We start from the raw sequence: 26,608 nt of genomic DNA on the forward strand, positions 1-26,608 counted from the left end.
AACCAATGAGCACAGAATATTCAGATGTTTTATTGTGTATTGTGCTGGCAATTTTAAGTAGCATACTATGCTGTACTCTGTACTGTTATTCGAATATTTTTGCTGCTGTAATTGTTGGGTTGTTTTTTTTAATCTCTGACATATTCTTGTTCTATACCGCCTTGGGTGAATTTCTTCAAAAGGCAGTAAAGTGGTGTGGTAGCTGTGTTAGTCTACTTTAAAAGATAATAAATAGAAATAAATCAAAACTTAGAAAAGAAAATAAGATGATACCTTTTTTATTGGACTAAATACATTTTTTGATTAGCTTTCAAAGGTAACCCTTCTTCTTTAGATCAGAAATAAGCAAATTTTGACAAATATCAGAATATATAACTGAAACCAGTGGTGTGCTGGAGCCGGCTCGCACCGGCTTGCAAGAGCCGGTTTTTAATTTATTGGCATCTTGCAAGCCAGTTGTTGCGAGTCGGCTTGCCTCTCCTCCCCCACCCCGCGAGCTGCAGGCTCCCCCGCTCCGCAGGTCGTCCATGATCTCCTCTCTGCCCTCAGCTCCCCGATAGCCCTCGTTTCCTTCCTGCCGCCGCCCTGCCTTTAAATATTGTATTTTTCCTTGAGTCGCGGCGCCAGCATTGAAAGCAGCAGGCTCGGCTCGGCTCCAGCCTTCCTTCACATGGTTTCGCCCTTGCGGAAACAGGAAATACATCAGAAGAGGAAGGAAACAAAGGCTATCGGGGAGCTGAGGGCAGACAGGAGATGATGGATGACCTGGGGAGCGGGAAGAAGGCAGGAAATGTCTGGCTTTGAGTAGGGGAGAGGCTAGAAGGGAGATGGTTGACATGGGTGGATGGAGGGGAGGGCAGGGGGGAGAAGAGGGTTGCTGGACATGGATGGAGGAGAGGGAAGGGAGAGAGAAGAAATGCTGGACATGGATGGAGGGGAGGGAAGAGTGAGGAAGGAGATGAGATGAGGGAAAAGGAAGAGAGGAGAAAAACTGCACATGGATGACGAAAATAGGCAGAAGCTGGATCCACTGGACAGTATGGAGGACCCAGCTTTTACTTATGGACGTAGGGCAAGAAATGAAGAAGAAAGGCGGAAAGTAAAGAAATAAATGGAAAGGAAGTCCTGGAAACAGAGTTAAGAGGACAGATAGCAGCAGAATCAGATACTGGGCCAGCATGATCAGAAAAACAAAGTCACCAGACAACATTATAGTGTTTGGAATATGTCCACTTTGAGAATCAGGTGCTCAACATTAAAAGTTTATATTTATTTACTTATTTATGGTGTTTTATCCCACTTTAAACATGAATTAGATTGGAACATGGGATCATTTTAATTTTTTTTTCCTGGACTAATGCATTGCCCCCCCCACCCCACCCAGGCTCACTCCCTGGCTATAGCCAGCTCTGCAATTTGCGGCGGGGGGATGCAGAGGTGGACTGGGGAGAGAGCCTGTTGTTAAAACATTTACCAGCACACCACTGAGAGAAACACAAAAGCATTCCAATGACTGTCTCACAAAAAGAGGGTGGGGTTGGTTAGGTGAGAGACAGGAAGAGAGAGATGTTTTATTTATAATTTTCATCCAAATTTAACAACTCACAAGAGAAGATTACAATATGAGAAATTTACAATATCTCTAATATCTATTACAATTGAAATGTTTACACTCTACTTTTGACCAGAAATATAAAGTAATAGGATCCAAGAAGAGAACAGGGGAAAAAAAAAAAAAGACAAAGTTTTTACAGTGGGGTTATTGTTACCAAGTAAACCTTCCCTAAACATATCATACAGTATGGTCTGGTAATCCTACTACTACATTCACATCCTCTTTTGAAACTAAAAACTCCTCTAACTGTTTAGGATCAAAAAACTGAAATGATTTGGCTTGATATAATACTCTGCATATACAAGGAAATTTTAACATATAATTTGCTCCATGTGCCAGAGTCCTCTGACGTAGTGCTAAAAAAGCACTCCGTCTTTTTTGGGTTTCTCTATCCATATCAGGGAATATTCTTATTTTAGATCCAAAAAAAGTAGATTCTAAATGTCTAAATGAAAGTCTTAAGACTGCGTCGCGGTCCATTTCTAAAGCAAAAACAGCCAAAGCAGTCAACCTCTGAGAAATTACTTCCAAAGATGATTCAAGAAATGATGTCAAGTTCATCGCTTCTCCTCTGTTCGGTTGGAGAGTCTCTGAATTTGATTTATTTTGTAGATATTGTACCCGAACAATAGGAGGTAAGGAATCACTTGGCATTCCTAATACCTCAGTCAGATATTTTTTCACCATATCAATCGGGGAAATTAAGGGAGATCTTGGAAAGTTCGTGAATCTCAAATTAAGTTTTCTTGATTTATTTTCAAGATATTCTAAACGTCGTAACATATAATTTTTATCCCTAATTGATGTTTGACTGATAACTTCCAAAGATTGCATTTTCTCTCCCAATTGTTCTATTTTAGAAGTATGTTGATTAGTTGTCTGTGCTTGGTGTAGGGCAACTTGAGATATCAACTTAATTTCAGCTGAGTTCTTTATTGTTTGTTGTTGTAAAGAGGAATGCAAAGCAGCAGTTTGATCCCAAAGTGACTCTAATGTCACCACAGCAGGTTTTTTAACACATTCCGCTTGAAAAGCCAGAGGGGGGGCATTAGCAATTTGCCTCAGGCCCAGATGCATCAACCAAATGTAAAAAAAGCAAAATCGTTAAAGCCATTACCGAATTTTAAAAAACGACCAATGCTCCAAAAAAACAAGTCGCACAAGTTCGGTGCGGTATTGTAAAGAACGATGCACTAATCCCCGTCGGTAATCGGCTCGTAAAGCATGCGCAAAGCAGCCAAGCGTTATGCTGGCTGCTCTGCGCATGCCAGAAACGTAAGAAAAAAAAGAAAACACAAACACGTGGCTCCCCACTTTCCCCTGCATGTCTCCACAAACATTAAAGGATCGGGAGGGGGCAAAGACGCTCATCAGCAGCGTCCTGTATGGATGGCCTTGCCTTGCCCCCCCCCTCCCCCCCGCAAAGTCCCCACTGCTCCGTTTGTGAAATAAAAGCTTTTAAAAATGAAACCTTTGCAGTTGCTGGGCTCCCCCTCCCTTCCTTTCTCTCTCTTCTTCAGTCGGCAATGCTCCGCCTCCTGCCCTCCTCCACCTCCGTGCCCCGCCCCCCCCCCAATTTCGTCCCCGCCGCTCCCCCCCCCACCGGACCCCCCCTCCACCATAATGGCCGGTGCAGTGCCTCTCACCTATGTTTGAAGGCGCTGCACAGGATTGATCAGCTGTTCTTGAGCTCTTCTGTCTCCTCCGATGTCTCCTTCTTCCTAGGTCCGCCCTCCTCTGACATCAGCTATCTACGTAGATAACTGACGTCAGAGGAGGGCAGACACAGGAAGAAGGAGACATTGGAGGAGACAGAAGAGCTCAAGAACAGCTGATCCATCCTGTGCAGCGCCTTCAAACATAGGTGAGAGGCGCTGCACCGGCCATTATGGTGGAGGGGGGGTCGGGGCACGGAGGTGGAGGAGGCGGAGCATTGCCGACTGAAGAAGAGAGAGACAGGAAGGGAGGGGGAGCCCAGCAACTGCAAAGGTTTCATTTTTAAAAGCTTTTATTTCACAAACGGAGCAGCGGGGAGCAGCGGGGACTTCGGGGGGGGGGGGGCAATGCAAGGCCGTCCATACAGGACGCTGCTGATGAGCGCCTTTGCCCCCTCCCGATCCTTTTTTAATTTAGGCACAGGGAAGCAGGGAGCCACTTTTCTTTTAAAACATGCCAGCAATTTGGTTTTTCATCGTGCAGGGGGCAGTGGGGAGATGACAGCTCAGGCTTTAACGACAGGTCTGAGCTGACGTTAAATTTCTGGCGGTAAGTGAATCGTTGCTATCATCGGTATGGTTAGTGCATTCCGAATTGTCTACATTTCAATGGTAGTTTCTCATTTGCATTCCAGTTTCGTTAGCTGCTACTGCTGTCGAAAAATAGGCTTTAGTGCATGGAAAGGATAGGAAATTCTTCCTTAAGGGCTCATTTAACGATGAAAAACGTTTAGTGCATCTGGGCCTCAGTGTACTCACAATCTGCTCTTCCACCGGTTCAGCCCTCGATGTTAACACTGCTGAAGAAAGGCTCCCTCCATGCTCTCTCAGCTCCTCTGTGGGAAGCTGTGACACAGGACTTTCTCCAGAGATAGCTGATAAGAGAGTAACAAAGCAGTATAATTTTATGGATTATAGGGCAAGATGCACTAAAGGCTCGTTAAAGCCCTTTCCTTACCGATTCCCTTAGCGAATCGGTAAGGAACGGGCATGCATCAAGGAATAGGAATGCAAATGAGCTGCTCATTGTAGCTCACTTGCATTCTCTATTCCGTCGTTAAACAATCAGCCAGTCGGCCGGTCGAGCATGCGCAGAGCAGCCAAGCGTTATGCTGGCTGCTCTGCGCATGCCAAATACGCCTCCCTGTGCCGCTCGAAGACGCCGCGCTGCTCACCCCCTCCGATGCGGCTCGACAGAGGACAATGCAGTTGAGGACGCCCATCCAAAAAAAAAAAAAAAAAAGTCCATTTTTGGCCATCATTCCCCCCTGCAATAATAAAAACGTCTTTTTTGGCAGTGCTTCACTCAGCTGAGAGACCAGGAAGTCTCTGAGCCAATCACAGCGCGTTTAATTCGGCTGACCGCATTGTGATTGGCTCAGAGACTTCCTGGTCTCTCAGCTGAGTGAAGCACTGTCAAAAAAGACATTTTTATTATTGCGGGGGGGGGGGGGGGGGTGATGAGCATGGAAATCTCTTCTTCTTCAGGGTTCAGCAGCAGGGTTAAAGACTGCGGGGGGGGGGGGGGGGATGACGTTTTTTTTTTTTTTAAAGCAGACCGTTTTTTTTGTTCCCTGATTTTTTTTTTTTGTTATCCCGCGCAGCCCCAACGAGAGGTACAGACCTCTCGTTAGATTTTCCAGCGTTAAGGCAATCGGAAAAGGTTAGTGCATCTCATTACAATAGGGTTTCTACACAATTTGCTCATCTGCATTCTGTTTTCGTTAGCTGCTACCGTCGTCGGAAAAAAGTCTTTAGTGCATGCCAGGGTTTACTACTTGCTTGTTAATGGCTCGTTAAGTTTAGTGCATCTGGCCCATAGTGGGATAGAAAGCCCAGATCTTTGTTAAGTCCTGTCTGGTGAGTGAAAAAAAATGTCATTATGTTGACTTCAAAGGTCTTGGATTGTCTTAAAATTTCCTTTTAGTGTTACCATAAGATCATTCATGCAGTGTTCTGATTTTGTAAAGTGCTGTCCCACAGAGGTGGCATCATGATTGGCATTGGAATGTTTATCATTATGTCTATATAAATTGAGCCTTGTCTTTAGCATATGGCTTGTTTCTCCAATATAGCACACTTTCTTCACACTTTTTACACTGAATGATATATACCACATTTGAGGATGAGAATGTGAAGGATCCCCCAATGCTGAATGTTTTTCTCATGCGAGTGACTGTGGGATCCTGTAAGATTTGTTGGCACAGTTTGCAGCTAGGTATATTGCAGGGATGTGTGCCTTTCTTGTACTGGGAGTTTGCTTTTCACTAATCTCTGTTTTCAAATTAGATGGCTGTCAGAAGGCCAGCACTGGTGGGCCTGGAAATATCTCTCAGTAATTCATCCTCTTGGCATAGTGTCTGTAGATCTTTTATGATTCTTCTCAATTTTTCTAGCTCTGGATTGTATGACACTACAAGAGGGATTCTCTCTGTGGCTTTCTCTTTGTCTTGTAACGCAAATCCCATACCATTCTCGTAGCTTTTCTTGCACCGCTTCAATTCTTTTTACATTCTTAGCAAGATACGGCCTGCAAAACTGAACACAATACTCCAGGTGGGGCCTCACCAACAACTTATACAGGGGCATTAAAACCTCTTTTCTTCTGCTGGTCACACCTCTCTCTATACAGCATAGCAACCTTCTAGCTACGGCCACCGCTTTGTCACACTGTTTTGTCACCTTCAGATCCTCAGATACTATCACCCCAAGATCCCTCTCCCCGTCCGTACATATCAGACTCTCACCGCCTAACACATACGTCTCCCGTGGATTTCTACACCCTAAGTGCATCACTCTGCATTTCTTCGCATTGAATTTTAATTGCCAAACCTTAGACCATTCTTCTAGCTTTTTCAGATCCTTTTTCATGTTTTCCACTCCCTCCCTCCTGGGTGTCCACTCTATTACAAATCTTAGTATCGTCCGCGAAAAGGCAAACTTTACCTTCTAACCCTTCGGCAGTGTCACTCACAAATGATCCCTGAGGCACTCCACTACTCACCTTTCCTTCATCTGAGCAAATTCCACCACCACCACCCTCTGGCGTCTGCCCGTCAACCAGTTCCTAATCCAGTTCACCACCTTGGGTCCTATTTTCAGCCTGTCAAGTTTATTCAAGAGCCTCCTGTGGGGAACCTGTCAAAAGCTTTGCTGAAATCTAAGTAGATTACGTTTATAGCATGCCCTAATTGCCTCCTGCTCATGTTTGATCTATTCTTACTGTACACCACCTTGAGTGAATTCCTTCAAAAAGGCGGTAAATCCTAATAAATAAAAATAAGCATTAGGCTACTCTTGTCATTATTGTTGTTGTTATTGTTCTCCTTGTAAAATATTGTGGTCCTTCAATAATAAAAGATATACTTAGACCATGCCATTGAGACCACCTTGCAAAGCTGTGAAAATTGCTTGAGGCTAAGCCCATAAAGGTTTATGACTTGAAGAAATACAGTATATGATGAAAATCTGTATTGAGGAATATGTAAACATTAAACTTAAGTTCAAAAGGAGGGACTGAGGGAGGGCACTAGAATTCATAGGCAGAATATCTGGAGTTTTAAGTAAAGATATGCCAGTATTTTTCTTTACTTTCTTGTAAAGACATTTGTTTTGGTGCTGACCTTAGGTTTTGCTTGCCTTGCAAATAGGTTCTGTTTTCAGAGAAATGCCTACAAACCCAATTTCTCCCCTCCCCCTCCAGGTAAATCCTGCCAGCCTGTATAGCCCCTTGTCCCACTGATTATCCTAGGGACACTCCAGAACCAGTTGTATATGTTCAGCAAAAGCATTGTAGTTCACTGTTTGTGTTCTTTGCAAATTTGCAGTAATAAAACTTTTACTGTCTCTCTCTCTGGTTCCTTTGTGTTTATCCATGACACTCCCAATGTTTGTAGTTGGGGGAGGGACCAGGGAGGGTCACATGGACACCAGGGACTACTTTTGTGGGGTTGGGGGAGGAGAGGCTCTGAGCCTGGCTTGGACCAGGAGGGACTGGAGGAGTTCAAGGGCCCACTTGGGCTACCAGGGAATATTTTTGTAGGATTGAGGGAAGGGCCAGGGCTGACAGGGAAATTTTGCAGAGTGGGGTCAGGGGTGGGGGAGGTTCAACAGGTCAGTATTTTAAAATGCATCCCTTCCTGTCAGTGTGTGAGCCAATCCCCACTCAGACACTGACAGCGAGGGGGGTATTTTACTTTTGATGCAGCAAATGGGATGGTGTGTTCTGTTTTTTTCTGACAGTGCATGTTTTCTCAAAAGGGAATTTGCATGCAATTAGTTTTCTGCATTAGGAGTAAAAAGGTATTTGGGGTTTTTTTTTGTGTGGATTTTACTACACTGTGCTCTGAAGCTCAGCGCATCATTCTATCCATTTACTCAATTACACCCCCCACTCCACCCCACTCACTCACTCATGAACATAGATGTGCAGATGATCAAACACCCCACAGTGTTCTGAACAGTGCTCTAAAATTAGAACCAGAACATCCCAGGGCAATAATGCCCCTATGATCAAAGCTAATAGCATGCAAATACATGCACATTATTAGATCTGATCACTGGGGTACTTCTGCAGAAGTTGTTTGAGACAGGTCCGGGCTGTCTAAATCCGGACCTGTCAAACATTCCCCCGACAGAAGAGACCCTCCCCAGCCTGGCCACACGCGACCCGCCAGAGGATGAACCCCCCCCCCCCCCCCCCCCCCACAGAAGAGAGGGCTGGCTCTCTAGACCTCCCCTGTTGATCTACTGCCCCACCCCCAACAGAAGAATGGGCTGGAGATCCAGTGAAACTCCCTTATAGAGTAAGTAAGCCCCACCTAGCACATCCCAGGATGCACTGGGCAGGGTGCCGCCATTTTGGAGGCAGTGCTGGTCAGTGTTGCCAGGTGGGCGGTTTTACCGCCCAATTGGGCGGTTTTCCGCAACCCGCCGCGGGAAATTTTTGCCCGCGGCGGGTTGCAGTATTTTGGACTGTTTTTTGGGCTTCAGGGCGGTTTTTTGTGCGGCTTTTTCGGCCGCGGGGGGTGGGGTTAGTGACGTTTTTGGGCGGGGTTAGTGATGTAGGAGGCGGGGCCGATGACGTAGGAGGCGGGGCCGATGACGTGGGAGGCGGGGCCGATGACGTGGGAGGCGGGGCCGATGACGTGGGAGGCGGGGCCGGTGACGGGGAGGCGGGGCCGGTGACGGCGGGGGCGGGGGTGATGACGCGGGGGTGGGGGTGTCAGGGGCGGGGTTTGAGTTTGGGCGGGTTTTGGGCGGTTTTTGTGCTGGATTGGGTGGGAAAAAAATTTCCCACCTGGCAACACTGGTGCTGGTTGGAAGAGGGACTGCTACTACCTCCTCCATCATTTGAAGGTACGAGGGGGTCGGGGCCACTACAGCACTGGGGAGTGAGGGTGAGGAGGGCTAGCGATCCCACTGGACCACCAGGGTCTTTTTAGTGTTTGGGGGGATAGGGGGCACCTTAGGTTTGACAGGTCCAGGAAAAAATCCCTCACTTGTCAAACCTCTTTTGCTGGTCTCCCCCATTCCTTCCTTGCTCAGCAAACCGTAATGCCAGCTCTGAGCTGGCGTAGGGTTTGCAGCATGGGCAGCGCGCCAAACAAGGGAGGAATGCAGGAGACCCTCGGCTGCATGCATTTGCACACAATTAGTGATCAGAGCTGACAAGCGCATTGGTTCACGCACTCACCAACTCTGATCATTGGGCGGGTGCAAATGAGGGTGCTAGAACAGCACTATTGGCCTCTAGCACCCACATTTGCTTTCGATCATCTGCACTACAGAGCCTACTCAGCCATTTGCAACCCCTACCCTACCCTCTAACCACAAACCACACCTTTAGCTACCCCCCCCCCCCCCCCCCCCATTCTCAAAATATTTAATTTGTGTACTTGAATATTTTTCAACCTGCATTTTCCATCTGTCTTCCTGTGACTCTTTGTCATCTGTGGCTGGTCTTTTATTTCTCATCCTTTCTTAGATCCCTCTTGCTCCGGATAGGGATATGTATTAATTTGCACACGTTCCACTTGTTTCTATAATATACCTTAACAAATTATTTACTCAGAATTGATTTAACATGCATTAACCTATGAATTAATGTGTGTAAATACAATCTGCATGTATTAAAAAGTTAATGTGCACTTTTATCAAAAGTTAAGCAATTTTATCAAAATAACAAACCAGAAGAAAAGAAGAAAAAAAATGGGGAAAAAGACCAAAAATCCAAAAACAAGTAAGCAGTGAAATTAATTTGTTCATTCACATATTTCCACTTTGGGACCCTTTTTACTAAAGCTTAGGGGCCCTTTTATTAAAGGGTGGTAAGGCTACTGTGCAGGTAGCGTGCAGCAAAACAGCACTACCGTAGGATGTGGCCAGGTGCCCTGATGTACACGCCATTTCCCGTGCTAGAAAATAGAAATTATTTTCTAGCATGGTGGGCAGGAAGTAAGCCATTAAGGACACCAATGAAGAAAAAAAAAGGCTTTTTACAGCCATAGTTAAAAGTAGCAATTCCATGTGCCAACGCTATCACAGGCCTCTTTTTACTATGGCTCTGTAAAAGGATTCCTTAGTGCGTGCTAACAGAATTAGTGCACACTAAGGGCTAGATTCTATGTATTGTATATTAGGGGTACTACTATTACTACTACTTATCATTTCTATAGTGATAGTTATGAACTATGAAATATGAACCATGATTAAAACCTGTAAAAGCTAAGGCTCAACAGGGCATATAGGCTGACAGGCCTAAGTGAGTGTCTCTTAGTTGACCTCTTTACTGAATCAGAGCTCATGGACTGCTAGCACCTAAGTAAACACTATAAACTTAGTTGTCCACCCTAGAGAGGAGTCAAAAGGGGTAAAGGCCATAAATCATGAGGCCCAGGAACTTATGATCTGATAAGACATTCTTATGTGCAAACGGACCTGGGAAAGGTGCAATTATGGATGAACAGAAGAATGTGAGATTCAGTGACGTAGGATAGAGGGCAGGGCCGTGCCTAGGGTCTCTGGCGCCCCCCTGCAGACTATCAGTTGCCCCCCCCCCCCCCCCCCCCGGTGAAATGATCGCTCACCACTTGCCACACTGACAGGAATTGTCAGCAATATTCTTAGAAACAAATTGCTATACATTGCAAAATAAGATAGCAGATGTAAATTATCAAAGTGGACATATTCCAAACACTAAAATGAAAATAAAATGATTTTTTTTCTACCTTTGTTGTCTGGTGACTTTCTTTTTCTGATCATGCTGGCCCAGTGTCTGATTCTGCGGCTGTCCTCTTAACTCCGTTTCCAGGGCTTCCTTTCCATTTATTTCTTTCCTTTCCTCCTTTCTTCTTCATTTCTGGTCCTCAGCTTCTGCCTATTTTCTTCATCCGTGTGCAGTTTTTCTCCTCTCTTCCTTTTCCCTCATTTCATCTCCTTCATCTCTCTTACCTCCCCTCTATGTCCAGCAATTTCTCCTCTCTCCCTCAGCCCTGCCCTGCAATCCATATCCATCCATGCCCATCTGTCCCTTGCCCCCTCCATTTATCCCTGACCCTATCCAGCAATTCTCCTCTCTCCGAGCCCTGCCCTGCAATCCAAATCCATCCGTGCCCATCTGTCCCCTGCCCCCTCCATTCATCCCTATCCAGCAATTCCCCTCTCTTCCTGACCCTATCCAGCAATTCCCCTCTCTCCCTTCCATGAACCCTGCCCTCGCATGCTCCTACCTCCCCTGCCCTCACGCTCCTATGTCCCAACTGCCCGCCCTCTTCTTCCCCCCCCTTCCAACATCCCTTTCCTTTTTTTTCTATCCTCATCCTTCTCGATCATTCTGCTGCTTTTGACACTGTTGATCACAGCCTACTCCTTGATACGCTGTCCTCACTTGGATTTCAGGGCTCTGCTCTTTCCTGGTTTTCTTCTTATCTCTCCCAGCGTACCTTTAGTGTATACTCTAGTGGATCCTCCTCTACTTCTAGCCCACTGTCAGTTGGTATACCTCAGGGATCTGTCCTGGGACCTCTTCTTTTCTCCATCTATACTTCTTCCCTTGGTACTCTGATCTCATCCCATGGTATTCAGTATCATCTTTACGCTGATGACTCCCAGATCTACCTCTCCACACCAGAAATCTCACCCAAAATCCAGGCCAAAGTATCAGCCTGCCTGTCTGACATTGCTGCCTGGATGTCTCAGCGCCATTTAAAACTAAACATGACCAAGACTGAGCTTCTTATCTTTCCCCCCTAAACCAACCTCTCCTCCTCCCCCATTCTCTACTTCTGTGGATAACACTCTCATCCTTCCTGTCTCATCAGCTCGTAACCTTGGGGTCATCTTCGACTCCTTCTTCTCTGCGCATATTCAACAGACTGCTAAAACCTGTTTCTTTCTCTATAATATCAGCAAAATTTGCCCTTTCCTTTCTGAGCACACTACCATAACCCTCATCCACACTCTTATTACCTCTCGCTTAGAATCTTGCAACTTGCTTCTCACAGGTCTCCCACTTAGCCATTTCTCTCCTCTTCAATCTGTTCAAACTTCTGCTGCACGACTAATATTCCGCTAGTGTCGTTATGCTCATATTAGCCCTCTCCTCAAGTCACTTCACTGGCTTCCTATCCATTTCCGCATACAGTACAAACTCCTCTTATTGACCTATAAGTGCATTCACTCTGCAGCTCCTCAGTACCTCTCCACTCTCATCTCTCCCTACATTCCTCCCCGGGAACTCCATTCACTGGGTAAATCTCTCTTATCTGCACCCTTCTCCTCCACTGCTAACTCTAGACTCCGTTCCTTTTATCTTGCTGCACCATATGCCTGCAATAGACTTCCTGAGCCAGTATATCAAGCTCCAACTCTGGACGTCTTCAAATCTAAGCTAAAAGCCCACCTTTTTGATGCTGCTTTTAACTCCTAACCCTTGTTCACTTGTTCAGAACCCTTATTTTATCATCCTCACTTTAATATTCCCTTATCTCTTGTTTGTCCTAATCAGATTGTAAGCTCTGTCGAGCAGGGACTGTCTCTTCATGTTCAAGTGTACAGCGCTGCGTATGTCTAGTAGCGCTTTAGAAATGATAAGTAGTAGTAGTAGTAGTAGTGAACATCAAGACTCCCATGGGCAGACTGAGAGGAAGCAGTTAGCACACACATAAGGTAAAACAGAATAAAAGTACGGCATGATAATAATGGGATAATGTGGATTAGCCTACGTACTAAGATTTTGTTAATTATTACATGTATTTATGGAGTATGTTCTCTTGAGGACGCCTACGAGGCGAAACGTGGCACCGCGTAGAGAACAGATAAGAGATCAGTTTAACCGCTGACAACATGATCCTTTCAGCAGAATTTTAGAGCACAGATTGAGCACCGATTCATACACCGATTCATACACAGCATCATACACAGCACCGGCAGCACTAACAGAGAAACAGAGCACCAGGACCTGTGATAAGATAAGAACCCTTATTTTATCATCCTTACTTTAATATTCCCTTATCTCTTGTTTGTCCTGTTTGTCTGTCCTAATTAGATTGTAAGCTCTGAGCAGGGACTGTCTCTTCATGTTCAAGTGTACAGCGCTGTGTATGGCTAGTAGCACTTTAGAAATGATAAGTAGTAGTAGTAAGTAAGAAAGTCTTAACTGTTTTATAAAGACATATACATAAGACTCAGCACAGTGGAAGGGAGGCAGGACCCTATGCAATGATGTATATACTATTAGTAGTGCTTTAAGCCGGTTCAGTGGAACCTAGAATTTGGCACTCTAACACACTGAGCACTGCATAATAAAAAACAAAAAAATTACTTATAACATTGGATGAACTGGTATAAAATATATCATAATTATTTAATTAGAATACCAGAGAGTATTTCAGTTGGAACCCGGAAGGTATTAGAGGTTAAAATTTAATGTCAAGAAGTGAAGAGTGATGCACTTGAGATGCAGAAACCCAAAAGGGAGATACCGAAAAGGAGGGGAGAGTTTAAAGCTCGACTCAGGAGAGAGACCTTGAGGCATATTTTCAAAGCACTTTGGGAGGCTAAGTTCCATAGGTTTCTATGGAACTTTGGGAGGCTAAGTGCTTTGAAAATATGCCTGCTTGGGGTGCTGGTGTCAGAGGATATGAAGATGAAGAAACAATGTGACAAGGCAATGGCTGTGGCCAGAAGGATGCTAGGCTGCATGGCGAGGCATATAACCAGTAGAAGAAAGGAGGTGTTGATGCCCCCTCTACAAGTCGTTGGTGAGGCCCCACTTGCAATATTGTGTTCAGTTTTGGAGGCCATACCTTGCTAAAGATGAAAAGAGACTGGAAGCAGTGCAAAGAAAAGCTACAAAAATGGTGTGGGATTTGTGTTGCAAACAATACGAGGAGAGACTTGCCGACCTGAACATGTATACCTTGGAGGAAAGGAGAAACAGGGGTGACATGATACAGACGTTCAAATATTTGAAAGGTATTAATCTGCAAACAAAATTTTTCTGGAGACGGGAAAGTGGTAGAACTAGAGGACATGAATTGAGGTTGAAGGGGGGCAGACTCAGGAATAATGTCAGGAAGGTTTTTTTCATGGAAAGGGTGGTAGATACGTGGAATGCCCTCCTGCGGGAGGTGGTGGAGATGAAAACGGTAATGGAATTCAAACGTGCGTGGGATAAACATAAAGGAATCATGTTTAGAAGGAATGGATCTACGGAATCTTAGTGGAGATTGGGTGGCAATGCCGATAATTGGGAAGCAAAACCAGCGCTGGGCAGACTTCTACGGTCTACACCCTGATCATAACTGAATAGATATGGATGGGCTGGAGTGTAAATGTTAAGGGGCTTCGATGTTAGCTTCAGAACTTTTAGTAGAAGAATAGTGCTGGGCAGACTTCTATGGTCTGTGCCCAGAGAATGGCATGGACAAATCAAACTAGGGTATACATCTATATATATAAAACTCACCCTCAACGTTCTATTGGCTTCTGACGTCACTGAAGCCAAGGTTCGTATGTTCGAAGCTCTGAAGCCTCGAAAATCACAGTCTCTGGGCCCCGCCCTCGCGTCAAACGTTATGACATTGACGGCGAAGGCGGAGCAATGCACCAACATCGTCGACGGGTGGGGGGGGGGGCACAGGAAAGCCTTTCTAGCGCCCGTTTCATTGGCTCCAGAAACGGGCCTTTTTTTACTAGTATCAAATATCACATACCATACATGTAAAATGAGTTTATCTTGTTGGGCAGACTGGATGGACCGTTCAGGTCTTTATCTGCCATCATTTACCAGGTTACAGTCCTGCCAGAGAGTGCTGTTTCAGTTCACACTTTCAATAATAATGGACAGGCAAGCTTTGCAGGATACCAGGGTACCTGTCTGTCCCTAGCAATTGAAAACACAATATTGAAGCACCACACCTCACTGGTAGCAATGCTGTTGGAAGACTCCAGCTCAGCTTAGAGGGAGGGAACAGTGGTGTGCTGAGGCATCCTGCAGTAATTTCTGGTTGTGTGCACGCTAAATATGCGCTACAAACAAAAATGTAATTTTTTAATTAATTAATTAGGATTTATTCATCACCTTTTTAAAGGAATTCATTCAAGGTGGTGTACATGAATAAATCAAACATAAGCAATAGATAATTACAGCAGTAAAATTATTCAAATAACAATAAAAAGCATGGCGTGGAGAGGCATAATCGAACAGGGCGCCCACGTTTTCATGAGGGCATCCTCGCAGGACAGCCCCGTAAAGGGGCGGGGCGACCCATATTATCAAAACGAGATGGGCGTCCATCTTTTGTTTCGATAATACGGTCGGGGATGCCCAAATCATGAAATTTAGGTCGCCCTTACAGATGGTCGTTCCCGGTTTTCGGAGATAATGGAAACCGAGGACGCCCATCTCAAAAACAACCAAATCCAAGCCATTTGGTCATGGGAGGAGCCCACATTCGTAGTGCACTGGTCCCCCTGACATGCCAGGACAGCAACCGGGCACCCTAGGGGGCACTGCAATGGACTTCAGAAAAAGGTCCCAGGTGCATAGCTCCCTTACCTTGGGTGCTGAGCCCCCCCAAAACCCACAACAGTACACCACTACCATAGCCCTTAGGGATGAAGGGGGGCACCTACATGTGGGTACAGTGGGTTTGTGGTGGGTTTTGGAGGGCTCACATTTACCACCACGTGTAAGAGGTAGGGGGGGGGATGGGCCTGGGTCCACCTGCCTGAAGCACACTGCACCCACTACAACTGTTCCAAGTACCTGCATACTGCTGCGATGGACCTGAGTATGGCATTTGAGGCTGGCATAGAGGCTGGCAAAAAAGTATTTTTAAAGATTTTTTTGAGGGTGGGAGGGGATTAGTGACCACTGGGGGAGTAAGGGGAGGTCATCCCCGATTCCCTCTGGTGGTCATCGGGTCAGTTTGGGCACCTTTTTGATGCTTGGTCGTGAAAAAAAATGGACCAAGTAAAGTGATCCAAATGTTCGGCAGAGACGCCCTTTTTTCCCATTATCGGCCAAGAACGCCCATCTCCTAAGCATGCCCCAGTCCCGCCTTTGCTACACTGCCGACACGCCCCTGTGAACTTTGGTCATCCCCGTGACGGAAAGCAGTTGAGGGCGCCCAAAATCGGCTTTCGATTATGCCGATTTGGGCAACCTTGTGAGAAGGACGCCCATCTCCCGATTTGTGTCGGAAGATGGGCGCCCTTCTCTTTCGAAAATTCACCTGATAGTATACCAGGGGCGTATCTGCGTGGGGCCTCAGGGGCCTGGGCCCCCGCAGATTTCGCCCTGGACCCCCCTACCGCTGCCAACCCTCCCCCTCCGTTGCTCGCCTACCTTCGCTGGCGGGGGACCCCAACCCCCGCCAGCCGAGGTCCGCGTCCTCCTGCCGCTGCCGGCTGCCTTTGGTCCTTTAATTCTTCCATTGAAGCAGTGGCGCCGACGAAAGTTTCTTTTGAGTCTGACGTCGCTGCACGTTGTACGTGCAGGACGTCAGACTCAGAAATTGTTTCTGAGTCTGACGTCCTGCACGTACAACGTGCAACGTGCAGCGACGTCAGATTCAAAAGAAACTTTTTCGTCGGCGCCAGCTTCAATGGAAGAATGAAAGGACCAAAGGCAGCCGGCAGCGGCAGGAGGACGCGGACCTCGGCTGGCGGGGGTTGGGGTCCCCCGCCAGCGAAGGTAGGCGAGCAACGGAGGGGGAGGGTTAGCAATGGCAGCGGCTGGGGGGAGGGGGATCGGCAATGGCGGCGGCGGCGGCGGCGGGGGGGGGGGGGCTATAATGTGCCCCCCCTCTCTGGCCCTGGCCCCCCCTACCGCCGCAGTTCAGATACGCCCCTGTAGTATACTACTTACAATATCAACACAATACGTAATAGAACATTTTCACAGACAGCGTAGGGCAGTGGTTCCCAAACCTGGAGGCACCCCAGCCAGTCAGGTTTTCAGGTTATCCACAATAAATATTCTTGAGAGAAATGTGCATGCACTGCCTCCACTGCATGAGAATCTCTCTCATGAATATTCATTGTGGATATCCTGAAAACCTGACTGGCTAGGGCGCCTCCAGGACCAGGTTTGGGAACCACGTCGGGTATATGCAAAGATGGAACATATAGAGAGGTAAGAGAGTAAGAGGAGTTAGAAAATAAGGGGACTAATTTAAAGAAAGTTGCACATGGGGTCAGAGAGGTGATTAAATATTAAATATAGCGTGTGGGGTCTGGGGTTGGAGAGTGGACATGTTCTGCAGTAATCAGCGCAGCTACACTGTTGCGTGCTGATTGGTGTGTGGTTAACTCATGAGCCCTTCTCACCAACAAAACAGGTGGCAATAGGGGCTAAAAAGTAGTATGAAGCCATTAATACAGACAATAGAAAAATCAGCCATATTACCCCTGCAGTAAAAATGGCCTCAGAGTATGGGAATGACCTGCGTAAGGGTGCGCTAAGGCCACTTTTTATCGCAGTTTGGTAAAAAGGGTCCTGTAGTGCAGGAAAAAAACAAATCGAAAAAAGGCTAGTGCAGTTTACTATATCAGTTCCATAGCCCTTATCCACTGGAGGAGCATCACCATCACACAAATACTTGGAAAGCTCACACCAAAAAGAGAACAAGGCATTAAATATTGAAATTAAACACATTTTTAGGAAAACAACACAGTCTTATCTATGGGAGGGGCCAGGTCATTTTGGAATACTGGTGTTCTAGCAAAACCCACCACCAGCCTTAGAACTTAACTCGCCAGTTTCACAGAAGCTCACCTGGATCTGCTATAAGAACTGTAGCACCACTGCACTGGAAACAATGCAACAAGGATTTGGATCTAATGTTAGTATTCAGGAAGGCAGCCGAACATCCTAACTTGGCCAAGCCCAACCAAATCCACACGAAAGCCGGCTCATTGCTTAAAAGAAGGGCGACACAGTCCCCTTGCTTCAGCTGGCCATATCTCAGCAAGGCACGGGCTGCTTTGTTGCTCCTTCTGTCCACTTCGGAGTAGGAATAGACTTCATCTTTAAAGAGCAGGAAGGGCTTGTCGGGCACCTTCTGTGATTGCTCTAGGAATCGGTCCAGGATTGTGAAGTAAGGGATCTTTCTCTCCCGCCTCTTCAACTTGGCTCCGAAAAAGAAGATGCCAAGGAAGAAACATAAGTCCTGAAACGCATAGGGCCAGACAGAGCTCACAAGCAGCGGGAAGAAAAGCAGCCCTGCCAGGGCAGTGTACAGGAGCGTGTACATCGCCAGCGGTTGCACAGAACTAACTACTCTGTCTGATGAAGGAACTCGCACAACAACAATCAGTGCACACTAAACGTGAGGGCGGAGGATTGGAACACAGAAGGGGCGGGGCTCCAGCACTTAAGGAGGCACCGCAGGGTTACCGCGCCTCTTAAAGGTTGCGAGTACGACGTATGAAAAAAAGGGGAAAAAAAACTTTGTACTTTTGGAATGGGACCAGTGAGGTTACTGCGCCTCTTAAAGGTTGCGAGTACAACGTATGAGAAAAAGGGCATGATAAGCTTTTTAAATTCGTACTTTTTGGAATGGGGGGTCAGCGTTCCCCATCTACTCATTTTAACTTTGCACACGTATACAAGGTATTTCAGAATTCGTTAGCATTGTTCATGGAGTGAAATGCTGCAGCGGAAGCAACGTGTTCTGTGTCAAACTTATTATAAACGACTAGCAAGCCAAAAGCAATTCGAGTATCAACATTTTGTAAATGATTTCTGTTCGTTTTAACCTTTAACCACTTACACAGTACTTTGTTTTTTTAATTTCTTTATACTGCCTGAAAGCCCAGAAGTTACCGAAGCGATGTAAATTCAGGTTCAGTAGGTATTCTGCAGGATATCTGTGATTTTAATGCCAGTAGTAATCTGAACCAACTCTTCAAATGTAAACAAGCCCTCAATTGACCTCTGTCTGGTAGATAAAAACTAAAGTCTGTAAAGAACCAGGGTCTACTACAAAGGGAAGAAATGAGAAAAAGAATGATCCAGATAAGTCAAATATACTAAATACATAAAGATTTTTTTTAAACCAACAAAATATTTTTATATATAAATTTTTTGATAAGGGTGGAGAGATCTCAGAGTATATACTCACCCAAGCAAGACTACACCGAAATGATTTACGCCTCTAAGGGTGGACAAGTACATAAGTAATGCCATACTGGGAAAAGACTAAGGGTCCATCAAGCCCAACATCTTGTCCACGACAGCGGCCAATCCAGGCCAAGGGCACCTGGCAAGCTTCCCAAATGTACAAACATTCTATACATGTTATTCCTGGGATTTTGGATTTTTCCAAGTCCATTTAGTAGCGGTTTATGGACTTGTCTTTTAGGAAACCGTCCAACCCCTTTTTAAACTCTGCTAAGCTAACCGCCTTCACCACATTTTCCGGCAATGAATTCCAGAGTTTAATTACATGTTGGGTGAAGAAAAAGTTTCTCAGATTTGTTTTAAATTTACTACACTGTAGTTTAATCGCATGCCCCCTAGTCCTAGTATTTTTGGAAAGCGTGAACAGACGCTTCACATCCACCTGTTCCACTCCACTCATTATTTTATATACCTCTATCATGTCTCCCCTCAGCCGTCTCTTCTCCAAGCTGAATAGCCCTAGCCTCCTTAGTCTTTCTTCATAGGGAAGTCGTCCCATCCCCGCTATCATTTTAGTCGCCCTTCGCTGCACCTTTTCCAATTCTACTATATCTTTCTTGAGATGCGGCGACCAGAATTGAACACAATACTCAAGGTGCGGTCGCACCATGGAGCGATACAACGGCATTATAACATCCTCACACCTGTTTTCCATACCTTTCCTAATAATACCCAACATTCTATTCGCTCGATCATAGAACTTCTCCACTGATTGTTATTTTTTTGTGTGAGCAAAAACACCCTCATGTGCTCATAGAATTATTCAATATTTTGAGACCTCTGGCTCAATTCCCTCATTTAATCCGTCCAGAGTCTTGCACCTAAACCAACAACAAATATGTATATGGAGAATATCTCTCCTATAGTTTTTCTTTTACCAATTCTTTAAAATGCTGATGTGCTCAATTTACATAGCACTCTTATTTGGAGTATAAGGCAATATAATCAATTCAGGCACTTAGCGTATAGGCCGGTGATCCGCTCCAGGGCTGACTTCAATCCATGATAACAACGTCCTGTCCCATGAAGTAATACATCACCACAGCACCTTCTCAGAAAGCAGAGCATATGAGCCTGATGACTATTCCAGATCTAAAGCACTCATACGCTATATGTTTCCCCAATAAACCATAGCGAGTTCGACTCTGCAGGGTTTCGTTTTCACTTCTTCAGGAACTGAAAGTATGATTTAACAAAATTAATCTGCAAAAAGTGCCACACTCCAATTTGTTGTTGGTTTAGGTGCAAGACTCTGGACGGAATAAATGAGAAAACTGATTCAGAGGTTTCAAAATATTGAATAATTTTATGAGCACATGAGGGGGTTTTTGCTCACACAAAAAAATAACAATCAGTGGGGAAGTTCTATGATCGAGAAACTTGTCCACCCTTAGAGGCGTAAATCATTTCAGTGTAGTCTCGCTTGGGTGAGTATATACTCTGAGATCTCTCTACCCTTATCAAAAAATTTATATATTTGGCTTTTTCAAAAAATTCTTTGTCTATTTAGTATATTTGACTTATCTGGATCATTCTTTTTCTCATTTCTTCTCTCCATAGTAGACCCTGGTTCTTTATAGACAGTAGTAATCTGAATGCAGGGGTAACAACCATTGGGCTCCTTTTACAAAGCCACACTAGCAATTCTGGTGACTAAAATAAGGCCAGCTAGAGCAAGCATTAGGATGTCTGAAGACAGGATTTCTCACTATTCTTTCTTGAAACAGAAGGAAACCCGAGCATACAGTGGCGTAGCCAGACTGCCAATTTTGGGTGGGCCTGAGCCTAAAGTGGGTGGGCACAAAATTATCTCTGCCCCACCATACCTCCTCCTCAAAATATAAATACTTTAGCTAATGAGGAGTCCAAGCTTATGGGCCTCACAGCCGAACTGGAACCGAATCATACACTAGGGAAGGGAAAAGAAACAGAACAGAATCTCTTCAGCAAGTACTACTCAAGCAGTGCACACACACTGCACTAAACAGAGCCACAAACAAGGGGTCAAAAGACCCTACACACAGGCACAAACAAACTGAAGGGGAAAGGACGAACCCACTTAGACTCACATGGTAGAAACCACAAGTAAAAGATAAGAAAACCACACAGGGAGGCAGCAAGGGCTGGGCTTAGAACCACAGCTATAAACGAATAGTCCTAACCAAGTCAAACAGACATCACACAGAGAGGTAGCTAAACCGAAGAGCTGTCCACTTATGCCACACAGAGAGGCAGCTCAAGGCTGAGCTAGTAGTCACAGCTAACAGAACCACCCACTCCAACAGAACCAAACAGAGAGGATGCTTAGGGCTGTGCTAGTAGACACAGCTAAACGGAAGAGCTGTCCACTCGTGCCACACAGAGAGAGAGACCGCTCAAGGCTGAGCTAGTAGTCACAGCTAACAGGAAGAGCAACCCACTCAAACACAAACAGAAACCAAATAGAGAGGACGCTCAGGGCTGAGCTAGTAGTCACAGCTAGCAGGAAGAGCAACCCACTCAAACACAAACAAAAACCAAACAGAGAGGACTCTCAGGGCTGTGCTAGTAGACACAGCTAAATGGAAGAAAAGCCCACTCGTGCCACACAGAGAGACAGCTCAAGGCTGAGCTAGTAGTCACAACCCACTCAAACTCAAAACAGAAACCTCACGGAGATGCAAAGAGCTCATAGCTATCAGAGAATGTGTCCGTTCTCTTGAGGCTAGAGTAGCAGACTTGGTGGAGCTGAGGGAGACAGAGAGGTACATAGAGGAGACCTACAGGGATATTGTAGAGAGGTCCCACCTCCAGTCTGGTAGCCCCTGTGCTACCTTGGAGGAGGGAGATCTCCTAGAAGGAGAGCATCACCCTGGTGAAGTAGAAGTACTCCTGTAGTCAGGACCTGCCCACCAGGGGATGTATTATCCTCTCGCACCTAGGATATGTCTCCAAGTGCTGCCCAGGAGGGAAAGGTTAGGACAGCTGTTGTAGTTGGTGATTCGGATATAACAAAAGAGAGGGAACAAAGTACAAACTAAAGTCCAAACAAAAAAAACAGCACCACGGGCCTTTAAAAATGGAACACAGTTCTTTAATGAATGAGCCTTGACAAAAAGACCCGACACGGGCCGTGTTTCGGTGACTAGCACCTGTGTCAGGGGTCACAGTGATGACGTGGAAAACTTGGGGAATAACTCGAATATATTCCTCTACAATATATTATTCCTTACCCCACGTCTCATGTAGTAAAAGCTACAAAGCACCAAGGCACTTTCACTTTCTGTATCAAAATGGATGATACAGAAAGTGAAAGTGCCTTGGTGCTTTGTAGCTTTTACTACATGAGACGTGGGGTAAGGAATAATATATTGTAGAGGAATATATTCGAGTTATTCCCCAAGTTTTCCACGTCATCACTGTGACCCCTGACGCAGGTGCTAGTCACCAAAACACGGCCCGTGTCAGGTCTTTTTGTCAAGGCTCATTCATTAAAGAACTGTGTTCCATTTTTAAAGGCCCGTGGTAGTTGGTGATTCGATCATTAGGCATATAGGTAGCTGGGGGGCTGCTGGACATGAGGATCGTGACTTGCCTGCCTGGTGCGAAGGTGGCAGACCTGACGCGTCACCTAGGTAGGATTTTAGATAGTGCTGGGGAGAAGCCGGCTGTCTTGGTACATGTGGGTACTAATGACATAGAAAAATGTGGGAGAGAGGTTATGGAAGCCAAATTTAGGCTCTTAGGTAGAAAGCTCAAATCCAGATCCTCTAGGGTAGCATTTTCTGAAATGCTACCCATTCCACGTGCAGGGCCAAAGAGACAGGCAGAGCTCTGGAGTCTCAATGCATGGATGAGACAATGATGCAAGGAGGAGGGTTTCAGAATTAGGAACTGGGCAACATTCTGGGGAAGGGGAAGCCTATTCCGAAAGGATGGGCTCCACCTTAACAAGGGTGGGACCAGGCTTCTGGCATTGGCATTTAAAAAGGAGATAGAGCAGCTTTTAAACTAGAAATGGGGGGAAGACTGACAGTCACTCAAAAGCGCATGGTTCGGGATAAGGTATCTTTCAAAGATATCACCAAAACAGGGAAGATAGGGTATCCTGATAGTGAGAATGCAAAAGAGACCATAGTAGATCAGGTGTCCTTAAATAAAAAGCAGACAAACGATTGCAAATTAATACTGTCAAATACTGAGCATTATGTAAATAGGAACAACAAACATAGTTTGAAATGTCTATAGGCGAATGCCAGGAGCCTAAGAAATTAGATGGGAGAGTTAGAATATATTGCACTAAATGAAAAACATAATAGGCATCTCTGAGACCTGGTGGAAGGAGGATAACCAGTGGGACACTGTCATACCAGGGTACAAATTATATCATAGTGATAGGGTGGATCGAATTGGTGGAGGGGTAGCATTGTATATTAACAAGAGCCTTGAATCAAATAGATTGAAAATTCTGCAGGAAACAAAACACCTCTTGGAATCACTGTGGATTGAAATTCCATGTGTAAAGGGGAAAAGGTTAGTGATAGGAGTGTACTACCGTCCGCTTGGCCAGGATGAACAGATGGATGCAGAAATGTTAAAGGAAATTAGGGATGCAAACAAATTGGCAACAAAATAATAATGGGTGATTTCAATTACCCCGATATTGACTGGGTAAATGTAACATCGGGGCATGCTAGGGAGGTAAAATTCCTTGATGAAATAAAGGACAGTTTTATGGCGCAGCTGGTAAAGGAGCCGACGTGAGAAGGAAAAATTCTAGACCTAGTCCTTTTCCAGATCATGTGCTCCACTAAGGACTAGGTGGAGCACATGATCTGGTACGGGAGGTGATGGTGCTGGGGCTGCTTGATAACAGCGATCATAATATGATCGGATTTGATATTAGCTTTGAAGTAATTCTACATAGGAAATCAAATACATTAGCGTTTAACTTTAAAAAAAGGAGACTATGATAAAATGAAGAAACAGCATAAGGGACGTCAAGTCAAATGCAAAGCGCTGATAAGGAAGGCTAAGAGGGACTTTGAAAAAAAGATGGCGTTGGAGGCAAAAACATATATTTTTTAGGTATATTAAAAGCAGGAAGCTGGCAAAAGAATCGGTTGGACTGCTAGATGACCGAGGAGTAAAAGGGGTGATCAGGGAAGACAAAGCCATAGTGGAGAGATTAAATGAATTCTTTGCTTTGGTCTTTACTGGGGAAAGTTTGGGTGGGATACCGGTGCCGGAAGTAGGAGAAACTTAATGAATTCTCTGTAAACCTGGAGGATGTAATGGGGCAGTTCTACAAACTGAAGAGTAGCAAATCTCCTGGACCGGATGGTATTCATCCCAGAGTACTGATAGAACTGAAAAATGAGCTTGCGGAGCTATTGTTAGTAATATGTCATTTATCTTTAAAATCGAGCATGGTACCGGAAGATTGGAGGGTGGCCAATGTAACGCCGATTTTTAAAAAGGTTCCAGAGGAGATCCAGGAAATTATAGACCGGTGAGTCTGACGTCGGTGCCGGGCAAAATGGTAGACACTATTATAAAGAACAAAATTACAGAGTATATTCAAAAGCATGGATTAATGAGACAAAGAGGCATATTTTCAAAGCACTTAGCCTTCCAAAGTTCCATAGAAACCTATGGAACTTTGGAAGGCTAAGTGCTTTGAAAATATGCCTCAAAGTCAACATGGGTTTAGTGAAGGGAAATCTTGCCTCACCAATCTACTACATTTCTTTGAAGGGGTGAACAAACATGTGGATAAAGGTGAGCCGGTTGATATTGTGCATCTGGATTTTCAGAAGGCATTTGACAACGTGCCTCATGAAAGACTCCAGAGGAAATTGGGAGTCATGGGATAGGAGGTAGTGTTCTATTGTGGAGTAAAAACTGGTTAAAAGATAGAAAACAGAGAGTAGGGTTGTCACGATTGTGACTGTTTTCCTTGGCTGTGCTCATCTCGCCCTCTGGTGGCCAGAACCGGTGGCTGCCATAGACTTTCTTGCTGTCTCCCTACACATTTCAGACTTTCTTTCCGGTCCGGTCCAGATATTCTAGCCCTCCAGACTTGGTTTGAAGTTTGGCAGCTAGCCTCACCCTTAGCTACCTTGGGATTGCTGCAGCTGAGCCTCAGCTGCTGATGGGCTTTATTAACCACCTGGAAACTTCTGCTTTGCCTTTGCAATGCCAAAGGTCACGGTTAGTTGGTGTGCTGTTAGGAGCACTTCTGCCTGCTTTGCTTGAGCTTCCGTGATTTACCCTTTTCGCTTCCCTGCTTTTCCCTTTTGGTGCTGTTAGGAGCACTTCTGTCTTGTGGTGTGCTGTTAGGAGCACTTCTGCCTCGCTTTGTCTGAGCTTCCCTGCCTTTCCCTTTTAGCTTTCCTGCTTTATCCTTTTGGTGCTGTTAGGAGTACTTCTGCCTTGTTTTGGTTCGTGCCTGTATGCCTTGTCTTGGTCCCTCTAGTGTTTGTCTCCCTTGTCTGTCTTGTGTTGTTTCTCTAGTCCCCTCTGCCTTTACCTTCAGTCCCTGTTTAATCAAGCTTGTTGCTGTATCCTGTCACCTGAGGGAGTACCCTCAGTCCTGAGTCCTGATTCCTGGTCCCTGTTTAGTCAAGCTTGCTTTAGAGTCCTATACCCTGTGTGAGTTCCTGTATCCCATAAGTCCTGACGGCTGCCCGCACCTAGGGGCTCAACCCCTAGGGAACGGCGGTCAAGCGCAGGTGAAGTCTTGCTCCAGTCCTGTGTTCCAGTCTGATAGTTCTAGTCCTATGTGTTCCTGCTTGTTTATCTACATCTGCAGCTTCTGTCTTGTTTGTTTGTTAGTCCAGTCCTGGTTGGGGGAATTTTGCCTGCTGCTGCCGCTCAACGGCAGTAGCCCAAGGGCTCACATACCTCTAGTATCCGAGACCGTGACTGATTGCAAAGGTCATGAGCTCGGCAAGATCACCCTACCAGCTGGGTTCCAGCTCAGTTATTGTTCTTGATCCGTCCATGACACTTCATAAGAATAGTGGTAAACTTTTGTCTCATCCAATTTTGAAGAAAATATATAGAGAGACATAGCAGAATTAGAAAAGCTACAGAGAAGGGCGATGAAAATGATAATGGGGATGATATGACTTCCCTATGAGTAAAGACTGAAGTGTCAAGGGCACTTCAGCTTGGAGAAGAGACGACTGAAGGGAGATATGATAGAGGTTTATAAAATAATGAGTGGAGTGGAACAGGTAAACGTGAATCGTTTGTTTACTCTTTGGAAAAATACTAGGACTATGGGGCATGCAATGAAGCTACAAAGTAGTAAATTCAGTGCTTTTTTGTAGAAAAAAAGGTGCCGGTACTCATTGTGGGTGGAGTTACCACATATGACCCCCCCACCCCTATTATAGCCACACCCACATTAGCCACACCCCTTATACCAGCCATAACGCATATAAACAGACATCATTGAAAATATTATACTAGTATAGGAGAAAAAAATAACGTGTTTTTTTTTCATTATAAATAATTTCTGTAAGCTGTTACAGCTCCAGTATACCCCAGGGGCGTATCTGGACTTCAGTGGTAGGGGGGGCCAGAGCCGAGGTGAGGGGG

At 45.4% G+C, this 26,608-nt stretch overlaps 1 protein-coding gene across 1 annotated transcript in view; it reads right to left on the minus strand.

The window, feature by feature from the left end:
* The window catches only part of SLC27A2 (solute carrier family 27 member 2), a 237,274-nt gene extending 219,105 nt beyond the window's left edge, over positions 1-18,169 (minus strand). Inside the window, exon 1 of the mRNA XM_030189601.1 lies at positions 17,615-18,169. Coding sequence (XP_030045461.1) covers positions 17,615-18,092 — 478 coding nt within the window. The 5' untranslated portion in view covers positions 18,093-18,169. The remainder of the gene's footprint in view (positions 1-17,614) is intronic.
* Between the last annotated feature and the right edge of the window lie 8,439 nt (positions 18,170-26,608).

This window comes from Microcaecilia unicolor, chromosome 1 (genome assembly GCF_901765095.1).
Source record: "Microcaecilia unicolor chromosome 1, aMicUni1.1, whole genome shotgun sequence".
NCBI classification, from domain to species: domain Eukaryota; kingdom Metazoa; phylum Chordata; class Amphibia; order Gymnophiona; family Siphonopidae; genus Microcaecilia; species Microcaecilia unicolor.